The sequence below is a fragment of the Lipomyces oligophaga genome (genome assembly GCF_038497815.1).
Source record: "Lipomyces oligophaga strain CBS 7107 unplaced genomic scaffold V1516scaffold_2, whole genome shotgun sequence".
NCBI lineage: Eukaryota > Fungi > Ascomycota > Lipomycetes > Lipomycetales > Lipomycetaceae > Lipomyces > [Lipomyces] oligophaga.
In genome coordinates this window covers 392,130-404,429 of record NW_027117786.1, presented here as the reverse complement: position 1 = coordinate 404,429, position 12,300 = coordinate 392,130, and the positions used below count along the sequence as shown (strand labels likewise).

The 12,300-nt window shown below is 42.9% G+C and overlaps 4 protein-coding genes across 4 annotated transcripts; all 4 read right to left on the bottom strand.

Moving 5' to 3' along the window:
• Nucleotides 1-20: 20 nt before the first annotated feature.
• V1516DRAFT_670361 (aspartic peptidase domain-containing protein) lies at nucleotides 21-1,740 on the bottom strand. Its single transcript, XM_066921343.1, has one exon. The coding sequence runs from the start codon at nucleotides 1,552-1,554 to the stop codon at nucleotides 295-297; it is 1,260 nt and encodes a 419-aa protein (XP_066778708.1). The 5' UTR covers nucleotides 1,555-1,740; the 3' UTR covers nucleotides 21-294.
• Nucleotides 1,741-1,941: 201 nt separating this feature from the next.
• Nucleotides 1,942-3,973, bottom strand: V1516DRAFT_670360 (Calreticulin family-domain-containing protein). The gene has a single exon (XM_066921342.1). The coding sequence runs from the start codon at nucleotides 3,889-3,891 to the stop codon at nucleotides 2,125-2,127; it is 1,767 nt and encodes a 588-aa protein (XP_066778707.1). The 5' UTR covers nucleotides 3,892-3,973; the 3' UTR covers nucleotides 1,942-2,124.
• Nucleotides 3,974-4,154: 181 nt separating this feature from the next.
• On the bottom strand, nucleotides 4,155-5,094 carry V1516DRAFT_670357 (Methylthioribulose-1-phosphate dehydratase). The gene is made up of 3 exons (XM_066921341.1): nucleotides 4,903-5,094; nucleotides 4,653-4,845; nucleotides 4,155-4,580 (listed from the first exon to the last, which is right to left on the bottom strand). The coding sequence occupies exons 1-3, from the start codon at nucleotides 5,028-5,030 to the stop codon at nucleotides 4,233-4,235; spliced, it is 669 nt and encodes a 222-aa protein (XP_066778706.1). The 5' UTR covers nucleotides 5,031-5,094; the 3' UTR covers nucleotides 4,155-4,232.
• On the bottom strand, nucleotides 5,095-11,506 carry V1516DRAFT_670355 (uncharacterized protein). Its single transcript, XM_066921340.1, has 4 exons — nucleotides 10,563-11,506; nucleotides 6,659-10,512; nucleotides 6,389-6,599; nucleotides 5,095-6,337 (listed from the first exon to the last, which is right to left on the bottom strand). Exons 1-4 carry the CDS (start codon nucleotides 11,266-11,268, stop codon nucleotides 5,247-5,249), a joined length of 5,862 nt encoding a protein of 1,953 aa, XP_066778705.1. The 5' UTR covers nucleotides 11,269-11,506; the 3' UTR covers nucleotides 5,095-5,246.
• Nucleotides 11,507-12,300: the final 794 nt, after the last annotated feature.

Sequence of the window (12,300 nt, the reverse complement as noted above, 5' to 3'; positions counted from 1 at the left end):
AGACGAGAATAAAGTAGACGGAGAGAATGAAAAAGTGTGAGCTGCCAGTTTGGTAGTTTAACCACTTAGCATCATATATAGAAGTGGAGCAAGCAATGGGTCCGGTTGTGATCTTTGCTGTTATCCATTCTACGGATAAAATCAAAAGTGTTTTTTTTATGATAGCGACTTTCATTATTGACGAGTTCTATTAATTAATTCTGTTGTACAGAGTATTTATATGATAATATATACAATTTGATAATTCGGAATGACTGAAATGAAGTTAAAAATGGGTGACAGCCTATAATGATATTATGCCGACAAATGGGGATATGCAACAGGATAATAAGGAGGAACTGCAAACGCAATTTGATGTGAATCGAGGTCGAAGATAGTATAAGCACTAGACAGGAACGCTGTTCCTAGGATTGCAGGGACCAGGTTGTTATATGCGGATGAAGGCACGATGTCGAGTAAACAAGTCGCCGGAGAATTTGCCAGAGAGCGCAAGAGTTCAGGGACGGCGACGGTGACGTTGACAGCGACAGATGCGGATGTAGGCATGAACGAGAACTCGACAGAATTTAAAGACAATGAGAGCGTACAAGGAACGCGGAACCCGGGCAATGACCCGTCGAAAATTGCGGATGGAGAAATCGCTGTCGCGAGTCGGTGAGCAATATGGTCTGGAAGCACGATATTTGGGGAGCCAGAGTCGATGGTAACAGAGAGCGGATCAACATCAGGAACAGACTGCGAACACGAATGAGAAGAGCGAGAGCAAGAATTCAAGATAGGAACTCTGGCTTTGTTGGCCAGAATTAAGTCGATGTTCGACAAGACGAGCTGGAACTCATTTGGTGAGGAGCAGGGAATGAAATGCAAATCGTCATGAGAGAGAAGTTTCTCTGAATCGATGACCCCTAGATCAAGGCTGGGTATAAATACTTGTCCATCCAAACTATCCAATCCATTCTTTCTTCTAGATCCGAAATATAGACCAAACAAATTTCGATATTCAGTCCGCCCATTGTGATTCAAGGTCGATAAGGTGGACAAGATTGGAGTCGGGTGGTGCTGAGTCTGTGCAGTCGACATACCCAGACCAAGAACTCCTTCAACATCGAAATCAAGCAAGGCGTGTTCAAGCATTGCGAATTCAACAAGTTCTGGTCTCTCCAAGTAGACGATATCCCTGACCACAGTCCCAGACGCAGTGGCACTTACGTTGGCAAATCCAAACGTCACTTGACCCATCTCCATCTTCCTCGACCGTCCAATCTTCCTCTCAGATGTCATACTCGCCACAGGGTTATATCCTCCTCCACAGCCATAGTTAGAGACACGACATTGATTGCTTGCCGCGCTGAAGACTAGCGTCGACCCAGATCCCGTGTCAACAAGTAAGGTCTGCTTCTGAATTGGTGTTCCGAGTCCAATCTCTACCGTGAACACCCCACCATCGTATAGTCCAGATGCTGGCTGCAGAGGCAGAGAAATTGCACTCGCCAGTTCAGTCACTGTACTAATGAGTAATGGCAGCAGAACACACAGTAACTTCTTCCTCGACATCACAGTTTTCTGGTTTCTAGGGCATCCACTCGTCGCTCGTAGAATTTGGAGGAGTTTTTGGAGGTCGATCTCTTTATATACAAATCGAAATTCTAAGTAACATTAATCATAACCAATATAGTAGTTCCAGTCAGCAGCATTAGTTTCGAATATAATAAATTATTCAATTCTCGAACTCAGCATTCAAATTTCCTCCAAGTCCAATTTATTTGAATGCCGTCCTTTGTCCTCTCCCTAGACCGAACTCAGCATGCAAGTTCAGCCATGTAGAAAATTTGAGCCGCATAACCCCTGAATAGAGCCGCGCGTGGCTGAGCGTTTGCCCTGTTCCGGGAGCGCCGCAGAGTTCCTGCTGGGTGAAGGCAGCTTCAACAATAGAATCTGGACTTAAAATATAATATAGACAATAATATATTAATAGAGCAAGTGAATATTTTTTTACTACTATTCTACATATCAGTTCAAAACCACTTTCAGTCTTTTTGCCCCTTCCCGACGGCTGCGCCACGTGCAAGCCGCTGTATTACATCATCCTATTAAATTGATTATCTGTTCATGCTTCGCTTTTCTTCATTTTGCCTCCTCGGACTTGCTTGCTCTCTTCTTCGCAGAAGTTGCATTAGTCGAGGCACCACTAGTCTCCCCTGCTGCTGCCACTGGTTCGGTAACTGCCGCAGCTGGTTCGGCAGGACTTTTTTCGGACTTGTTGCCAAATAGAGTAAGGAGACAACCAAAGACGAGAGCAAGCACAGTCACGATAGAGACACCTAGAGCAGCAGCAATTTCAGGGAACTGGCGAATCGTGAAGACAGGGTCTCGGCTGAAGAAAGTGAAAAATATTTGCAAATTAGTTGCAAGATATTTGACTGGATCGGCTGTAAACTGCTCCCACTCCGTAGGCTCCTTGGGCGCCTCAGGGATCGGAGGACGGTCAGCTTCTTCAAGAGCTCTCTCGACAGCGACCTTGACAGCCCACGTAGCGTTTCCAATCGTCTCGGCTTCTTCTACGCTGTGTCCAACATAGATATTGTCAAATAAAATATCGTTCTGCATCGTCCAGAGCTCGAATCCAAGTGCACCAATTGGCTCAATGTTAGAGGGAGTTGAGTCCTCGTAGTAGTCTGGATTGGCGATTAGTCTTGGCGACCACTCACCCTTGTAGTCTGGATTGGGAATATGAGGTTGAATCCATTTACCCTTGAACGCAGGGTTACGTACAGTGGGCGGCGACCAAGGACCACATCCATGCTCCTCGCATTCGGGATTTGGGATAACTGGCGCCGCCCACTCGCCATCTTCCTCATCATCCCAGTCTTCGGGCTTCTCGACATCAGGATCAGAGATAAACTCAGAACTGCTCTCGTCCCAATCCTCTGGCTTGACAGCTTCGGGATCTGGGATCATCAATGGTGCATCCTCGTCCCAGTCCTCGGGTTTAGTAGCACGCTCAGGATCAGGAATAGTATTTTCATCGATCCAGTCTTCAGGCTTGAAATCTTCGGGGTCTTCAATTTCTTTGGGAGGACTGAATGGAGGCTCGAACTCTCCATCAGCAATTAATGATCCGCTCTTTACAATCTCGCCGTCGGTACGAATTTCAAATGTCTGATCAGGACGGACGATAAGGGTGTAGATGGTAGAAATCTTGTTGACCTTCATGCGAGGGTTGCCAACTAGATGCTTCTCTTCATATTCACCAGTCTTAGGATTCTTTCGGCGGATAATGAAATGAATCTTGTTGGTAGTGCCGCATTTGTCGGGGCCGAACATAATCTGATACCCTGTCTTGTCTGAAAACTCTGTTTCAGCCAGATCAGGACTGTCAGTAAGAAGCTTGACGTAGGCACCTCCGCACTCGAGACCATTCTGAAGTTTCACCTCGTACTGAACAACAAGAGTATTGTCAGTATTGTCAATGGGAGACGCGAAACGTGCAGAAATAGCATGGTGAGCAGCGCGATCTTTGACAACTAAGCCCTTGTCGCCAACAAGTCCAGGATACACGGTGGGTTCTTCAACCGACCATCGGCCAATATAAGAATATTCTTCCTCACCCGATGCAGCCTGTTTGACTGCATTTGACGCCTTCCAGCGGTCACGCCAGCCATCAGTGAACTGCTCAAAAAACGATTTCCCTGACTCAGCAGAGGCTAGAACATACGGTTCAAAAATTGGACGCTCAATAGAAGTTGAAGCATCAATATCCTCCTTGAAAGCAGGGATCTCGTCAGTAACCTCCTCGAGACTTTCGATCTCGAGCTGCGCATGTGCAGGCGTTGATTGAAGTGCCAGTGAAAGACAGAGACAGTAAAGAGAGTAAGAAACAAGTCCACGCATACTGAAATTTTTCGTGCCAATGTACAGCAAAAATTAATAGAAAGATCAATTGTACTTCAGTCAGAAAAAATTAAAAATGCTCCAGACCGAAGTAGCTCTCTTTCAACCCACAAGCTTTTCTAGAACCTCGCCATCCTCCACAGTTGACACCGTGGCATCTGGGACGAAATCACGTGATCATATTCACGTGTCGAAATCTTCGGTTCTGGAGTGGTAGGCGATACTGACCAAATTTTTGATTGACTAGCTTTTACTATTAAGCCTGGGCAGACAGAACTATTCAGAACCCAGGACGACCTTACACTGTCCGACATAATTAATTCTATTTCAAATATCACCTATCAAATATCAGACATCGGATCCAGTCCAATGCTCTTCATCTTGACCGCTACTTCAAGCAGATAATCAATAGCTTCATTATAGACTTTAGCTTTCCAAACCGTTTCCCCCCAGACATATATGCCATGACGCCGGACAAGAACAGCGGTGGCATTCGGATAGTCTTCAATAGCTTTTGCTAGTGAGTCGAGCAAGTCCTCCTCTTGAGCGGTGTTTTCAATGATCGGGATAGTCAGGGTATCAAAAAACCCATAATAGCCAGACTCAGTGATGCGAGGAAAAGCCTTGATCATTTCCATATTACGGATTTGAAATTCTTTGCCGTATAGCAGAGTTGCAAGCACTGCGTTCTAGGATCATCCATATGTCAATAAAACTCCGAATATCAATGCGAACATTAATCTAACTCTCATCTAACTCACTTGCGAATGTGTGTGAATACATGCTCCTGCATTCCGTTTATCATAGGCGGCCAAAAACAATGGCGTGCATGCACTTGGCTTATATTGTGTTGGCCGTCTAAGATACTCCTTCGTTGCTCGATCCATAACAAACATATCCTCCGGCTGCATTCGCTCCTTTTGCACTCCTGAGGGAGCTAGATATATATGCGTTCTACTCAATTCGCAATACTTATTAATATCCACATATATTGAAACACTTTCGACTCACCCATTGCTCACGCTGATCCCTCCTCCTGTACCAGTAACCCATCCATTATTGTAGAAATTTCTGCACAGCTCGCAAATCAAATTTGCTGGATGATGCAGATCTTCGGATTGAACTAACTGCTCGCTCATGCTTATTTTCTTCCTGGCCTTTTTAATTGCTATTATTGATGTCCTCTTACTAATTCTCTTTGGTCAGTCAAATTTCGTGATCCCATTCACCCATATCCTCACATCTTCCCAAGCACGTGCGTGCGGCAGATTAATCCACTCCTTGGTCTACTTTTACTTTTTCCATATTACGTTACTTCACATTTACCAAGTTAAGCTCTAAACGTTGACAGCATTTCATGCAAAATAAGATCGCCATAAAACTCCCTCTAAGTCTTCCAGCTGCTCGCTATTAAAAACTCTCATATCGACATGCCAAGTGTCGTTCCTCGTTTTCTTAAAATTTCCCAGCGCAGTCTTCACGCTCCTGCCAACCATTCCCGGATCATTTGCTGCTCGAGTAGCAAGAATCGTAAGAACGGTTGGAATCCATTGAGGGGGAGGCGATTCATATGGGAATGCCTGAATCAATGCTGATAATCCCAGCACTGCAGAATGGCGAGCAATAATCGTCATGCTTTCACCACTAGGTGTCCCTGTTCGCGGAGTTACATTTCCACTGCTCCCCCCGCTACCTCCGTTACGTCGTAATGGCATAGGATTATCCTCTAAAATCTTTATAAACTTACCCTCAAGTTGAGAAATCATTTTGCTTCGAAACAATCCCGGCGAGCATCGAATCATACCAGATAATGTCTCTGCAGCAATTTCGCGAACTTCTAGTTGAAGGTCTTTCAAAAACTCGAACACAATGTCGAACAGCTGCTTTTTCATTGCATCTGATAATAAAAATAGCTGCCGGAAATAAAACACTTGAATCACAGCCAGTAATCGCGATCGTTGATGCCATGTGGTAATTTTCTTTGATGCTACCACGACTCCTTCAACTATATTCGCTAGGTGGTGCATCGACAACGGAATATTACCAAAGTGCTTGAACACACTCACCGCTAAAGCGGTTACTTCCAAATCGTCTTTGACATCCATTAAATTAAGCAACTCAGGAAGAATATTCGATGGAAAATAAGGGAGTAAGATGGGACATGAAGGAGATAGAAGAACAGACTCAAACCACAAAAGCACAGTCTTACTTCCATTCAAATATGGTGAGGATTCTTGCAGCGCGGACCTTTCGCCGCGCCAGGACACTAGCTGATCAAAGACCTTCTCCATAATCTCAGAAAATTCTTCTGTTTTGGCAAAGGAAGGTACGCCAAGCGAACCCGCTTGACCATTGGCCACCAGAAACTCACTCACTGTATTGAATGACTCGGCATATTGACTCCGTGAGATTGAGCCTAACGTCCTTCCAATTTCTTCGCGCACACCTTCAAAGTTGTTAAATTCCAATTAAAACAGCTTCAATATAACCTCCGTACCTTTATAATTATGGTTCAAGTGTGACAATAATTCAGAGACAATTGGCTTGTAGAATTGAAACATCCAACCAGATTTCGCAACCAAATGTCGTAACAATGACAATCGAGATTTTTCTTTAAACACTGAATTTGATGATAAATCAACCTCTATGTCTTTCAATTTGGAGACAATCGGCCATATTAACCGCGGATCATGTAAGCCAGGAATTCGCTAAAGTAAATTTAGTTAGTCAAAAGTGAACTTAAAAACATGACTATCCAACAACATACGAAGACAGTATTTAAAAACTCAGTCCAATATTTCAGATTGTCGGGATTGAGTCCATCTTCGATTACGTCTTCCAATATAGGCATGACCTCCTGCAAAGTGGATTCGAGATGGGATGTCGCAAATGCACCACCAAGAATTCCAGATAACAGCTCGGCAGTCGCACGATGGCAATTTTTATCTTTTCCTCCATCGTAAACGTCTCGCACATGTTTCATTATATATTCCATTGTTAGCTTTGTGTAATTCCAGTTGACTAGCATTAGGACGGCCGCAACTAAAGGCGTCCGCTTAGGATTAAGCATGTCGCGCTCCGGTCGAGGCTCTTCTAAGAAATTCTTGCATAGCTTATCAAACCACTGTTCATCAATCACTTCGCCAATACTCTGTAGCATAGTCGTCTGCTCCGCATCAAATGCGATATGATTTTCAAGGGGCCTTTTAAGCACAATAAACGAATCTCCCCAAACCAACCATCCAGGACGATTTTGATCAACTAGATAATATGAACCGTTTGGATCGGCAAGTTGATCAATGAACTTTTCTGAAAATTCCAGATCTTCATGGTCAACTTTCATTTTTGTTTGGCCAAGTTCATATAATGGATCAAGATCAGCATTAACAATGTCTCTCATGCTATTGTGTCGTACTGCTCTTGTTATAATTGCTCCGATTAGTCTCACACAGCTCTGACCAAACGCAAGCTGTAGATGAGGGTGGCCATCTACTGCATGAGCAAAGTAAGCTGCTCCAACATTGGGATGGAAATGTTCGCGAGTTACTTCGATGCCGTTGTCCAGAACAGCAGCTATTTCCAAATCAGTGATCCAATGATTATTCTGAGACTCCAATTGACGAAGTAATTCAGTCTCAAGAACCTGCATTTGTCTTTCTGTTGCCTCTAACCTTCTCGTCATAATCTCGTCCGCTCGCTTGACCTCGTTGTTGATTTCCTGCTCAGAGCGAATCAATCGTAAATGCTGCTCAGCTGAAGGCTGATAAAACGCACGCGGTACCACAATTCGTGAAGTCAGAAGATAATTCTTCAGTAAAGCTCTGCTGCTTTCTTGAATAGAAATTTTATCAGCCTTCGAAGCCAAAATAATCGCCCGAACAAATTTGACAAAGTATTGTGGCATTCGGAAAACAGAACGCCGGAGCCCACGACGATTCAGCGTGTACATTGCTCCCTTTGCTCTGTCGAAATCTTCATTCTCGAGACCATCAATGAGTTCTCTCAATAGACGAGGTATAACAATGTTTCGAGAGCCAATTAAGGATCGAACTCCCGCTAATAATGAGCTTTGAGCGTGCTTTCTATTTTCTGTGTAAGGAGACAGTGAAACCCTAATCAGATCTCCGATCAAAACTCGATCAAGTTGAGAAATCTGCCTGGCACCTTTATTATATTTCAATCGCTGCATATAATAAGTATGCGCTCGTTGAATAAGTAAGTACCGAGGAAACTTCTTCCTCAGACCTGAGATTCTGTAATTTTGGGAATCAGATAGATATGCACGCGTGTAGAGATTGTGGATTTTTAAGGTTCTTTCGTAGCCAATATCAACAAACCAAACACGGGAGAGACTGGTTACACTAACCATGGCAGTTACATCATCTTCCTTGTTTTTCTGTATATAAATAAGAAGATTATGAATCAGCCAGCCAATCCGCTCATGCAGTTCGTGAATGGAAACATAGAGAGAATCAGTTTTGTTTGTAAAAAAGTATCCACTTGGATATGGATGATTTCGGCGGAACAGCATAGCATCATCTTCCTCCTCATCTGCCGATTCGCCATCTTCATCTTCGTATTCGTCAGCTATGGAATCAGGAACAGGCTCTTCTGCTAAGACCTCCTCAGGAGATTCGTAATTATCTCGATTGTCACATTTGACAGTCTCCTCAGAGGCAAGACATTCTTGCTTAGGAGCTGATTGTGAAATTTGCTTGGGGTCAAACGTTATGGACATGCCAGATATGGCCATACGAAGAAAAGTAGTCTGTCTCACAATCTCTTCCGACCAGTCCTGCTCAGGTATCTTCATATTAGGGGAAGTGGCATATTCCAAAGCATTAGATGAGTAGTCAACCATAGATTGATAGAATGTAGAGGCGAAATTCATCTTCTCAGATGTTACGACATGCCATTCAATCTTCAAATCTGCAGGTTCAATTTGGTGACCCCAGTCATCCAACGTATACCCTTTTTCATAGCTTCCAGATTTGTTTATCAATCCACCATTTAGTGGATAGTAATTGGTAACCGAGTATAAAATATGATGTACAAGATATGCTGTATGAATACTTGCTGCTCCATGAACCTTTTCTCTTGCGTAGAGAACAAAGTCAAACAGCTCATCACGGTATTTAAAGACCATATCGCCAGTTAGCCAAGTAAGTTTCCGTAATAGAGAAAGATACCAGACTAGAGTACGATCGCGAGGTTCAGGTTCTCGGCTCTTTGATTGTCCCGCGTGATTTTCCTCGATCTCCTCCTTGATATTTCCTATAAGTACAGAAAGTAATTGCGAAAATGCAAGATCAGGCTTAGCATATGCAAAGCACGACAGTAAATTTCCTGCTACGTCAGTTGCTTGTGGCAAAACATGACTAGTAATGAATTTTGTATACTGATCAAAAGCCAGAACCAATAGTTCGTCAGATAGCGAAGGTAGAATAACGTGAAATGAAGATGGAATCGCATTAACAACGCTTTGCTCCTGAGAAGCTCGTCTTTGAGTGGAAGAAGTATCTGGCAAGTTCTCTAGCAAAGAAAATATTTTTCCCATCAAAGATACCACAAAGTCAGCAAATGTTGCAGTAGAAGATTTAACAACTGTAATCTCATCCTCATCCACTAAACCAAGCGCCGAATAATTCTCACCCTCGATCATGTTTTCTAAAACTTCGATCGATCCAGTGATATACTCCATTGCAATATTGGGGCCAATACCGTCGCTCAAATCTGCAAATGGCATGTATGCCGCCATACTCTGCATGAACTCTAAAGAATGAACTGATTTAGTCAAGTCATTTGCATCGATGCCTGGAAGAGCAAGTCCTAAGAGGGCAGTCGCATGAGCTCTCCAAGGTTTATTCATAATCAGTGGTCTGGATACCAGAGTCAAAGATTTCAGAGCAGTAATTGTGCGATGCGTTTCAACCAATCCTTGTAATGCAGAATAATTCTGTGCTAATAACGGCGGTAAGATCAAATCCGGCTCCAAGTAAGCAAGAACTTGTAGAGCCTTCAACGACAATGTAGACCCAGAAGGACTTTTTGAATATATTCCAGAAAATGTAGACGATTTTAAAATCGAAACAAATTCGTGTCTGATTTCAGTCGTAAGACGACGAGATTCAGAAATTTCTAATTCCCCTGACCGCTCCTGAGCCCAACGTTCCATAAAATGATCAGTTATTGTGGCCAGCAGACGTGTTAGAAGTTTTGACCACGATCCGTAGTTTGAAGGATGGAAAAATGTCTCCACTGATTGAATAAGACCTTTGAAGTCACTCAAAATTGAAGACTTTGCGCTTAAGGATTCAGGTGAAAGTGAATAAACTATCCATTTCGAAATAGCAGTACAAATTCGAATTTCACGTGCCTGCAAAAAATCTCGAGATTCTCGCATTTTGACAAATGGGGAGCCAGCCTTTCCTATAGGAATCTCTAAAAGGCGTAAAGTACTTGTGAGCATTGTGGCAGATTGGTCTCGCGTGAGTACACCATAAGCACCAAAGGAGATTTGCGGTGACTTCAGCCCGGCACAACAAATTCCGGCCAAAAAATCCATCATCATTAATTCATATTTTCCAGATCGACTATTCAAGGTCCATAAATGAAAAAATGCTAAATTTTGGTTAATTTGTATGATTCATACTTCAATGACTCCAACATACCTGGAACAACTTGTTCAAAATACAGCGATGCAAAGCTGTCAGAGATCTTTTGGATCGGAGTAATAGCGGTCAAAAGTCCAAGTACTTGCTGAGCCTGGTCTGAATGCTCTGCAGAAAAAAGAGGTAAAAGTTCGTCGAGAATATTAGTTATTGCCTCAGGAGGGAAGAAATGTTGGCATGAGGACGCAAGTCTTTGAAACGAAGGGAAATCCAGTGAAGGTCGTGGAGTAGCCTGCCGAAAATCAGCAAGGCAAATTTTCTTTCCAACCGCAATAAGTGGTTTCCAGTCGAGAGAAAGAGTAGAGTAATCTACTAAATATTTCTTTTCAGTGAGTAGACAGAGCATTTGAACAAAGGCTTCAACAGCCGAACGCTGGATCCCGTGAGAAAGAGCTAGTTCATAGTATACAGCAATCAATTTGGTCCTCACGGTTGGAGGCATATCAAACTTGAGATCTAGCCATCCATGCAATTCACGTGTCCAATACATCAAAGAAGGAGTAGGAAGAGTTTTCATAGACATGGCAATATAGATAGAATCGGTAATGCGATTAAGATGACGCAAACGATCTGCTTCAGATTCGACAGGAAATGGCAAAACGGAAAAATATGGATATAACCGCTGCAATTCACGTACATCTGAGTCCGACACATTATCAAATAGACCACCTGTCGGTGTTGTCGTCGAGGGCAAGGAGGCCAGCATGGCTGAAGATTAACCAAGTCGAAGGCGATGTTGGACAGAAGCGTGAGACGTAACGGATTCTCTCGAGGAGCGAAATCGTCGAATCAGCTAGAAATATAGCAAGATATAAATAAATTATTAGAAATAAGAAATAAAATCAGATTCTACCAAAACCAATAAGCGACTAGGTGAAGGTTGAACTGGAGTCGCTGGCTTATTATATATACAGTCGTGTGCACGGCTGAAATCCTGGCGATTTCCCGTCTATCGTGCCTTACTACGTGTGTTTTTCTGGCTTGACAGAGAGTAGCGAGTTAAAGTTTGAAGTACTTCGTTCCCTTCAAGTAACTAGCTACTTTAAGCTAATTATCTTGTTGTATTTAAAAGTATTAAATAGTTTAGACTGAATTTAGAGAACACAAAAGTGAAATAGGATATGGAATTAGTCTAGGAATGGATTTTCATTGGATTACTTGATCAGGATGGGCATCCCCTTGAATACGATGAACTTCACTATTGTTTTTCAATTGTCGGAATTATAGAGCGACATCCAATTCTCTCTTCTGGAATCAGACTGAGCAAATTGAGAACTGCTCTGTATTGGTTCATAAGCGTTCGTATGATAAAGCTAGGAAGAGACAAAGCAGCGGGCTTAATGCACATCAATTGATGAACAGCTGCAGAACATATCATGTCTGAAAAAGTTTCAAAAGATATATATATTACATAAATAATTGCAATAATACTATTAATCCTTCTTACAAATGTCATATCCTTTACTCGCTAATTTTGAATAGTGAGCTATAATTCTTCCTGACTCTCGAAACTGGTCGAGGAGCTCCCAGCGGTAAGGGTAGGATTTGTCAGGGTCTGAGTGAAGGCCATGCTCTGCTGATTATATTCCGGAAGAATGTACTAGAGATGAAAAGAGAAGATTAGTCAGATGTAAGCAGGTGGAAATAAATCTGCAGACATCGGCTAAAGTGGCGTCGTGTAGGTGTGCAAGAAGTGTTCTTGATCTGCCTATAATCTAGTCACCTGGTCAGCAGCCTG

Coding starts and splice junctions, on each gene's coding strand:
- V1516DRAFT_670355 (XM_066921340.1), bottom strand. CDS start 11,268: ATGCTGGCCTCCTTGCCCTCGACGACAACACCGACAGGTGGTCTATTT. Junction 6,600..6,658: donor AGTTTTTAAATACTGTCTTC/GTATGTTGTTGG, acceptor AATTTACTTTAG/CGAATTCCTGGCTTACATGA. Junction 6,338..6,388: donor CTTGAACCATAATTATAAAG/GTACGGAGGTTA, acceptor ACAACTTTGAAG/GTGTGCGCGAAGAAATTGGA.
- V1516DRAFT_670357 (XM_066921341.1), bottom strand. CDS start 5,030: ATGAGCGAGCAGTTAGTTCAATCCGAAGATCTGCATCATCCAGCAAAT. Junction 4,846..4,902: donor GGGATCAGCGTGAGCAATGG/GTGAGTCGAAAG, acceptor CGAATTGAGTAG/AACGCATATATATCTAGCTC. Junction 4,581..4,652: donor GTATTCACACACATTCGCAA/GTGAGTTAGATG, acceptor GGATGATCCTAG/AACGCAGTGCTTGCAACTCT.
- V1516DRAFT_670361 (XM_066921343.1), bottom strand. CDS start 1,554: ATGTCGAGGAAGAAGTTACTGTGTGTTCTGCTGCCATTACTCATTAGT.
- V1516DRAFT_670360 (XM_066921342.1), bottom strand. CDS start 3,891: ATGCGTGGACTTGTTTCTTACTCTCTTTACTGTCTCTGTCTTTCACTG.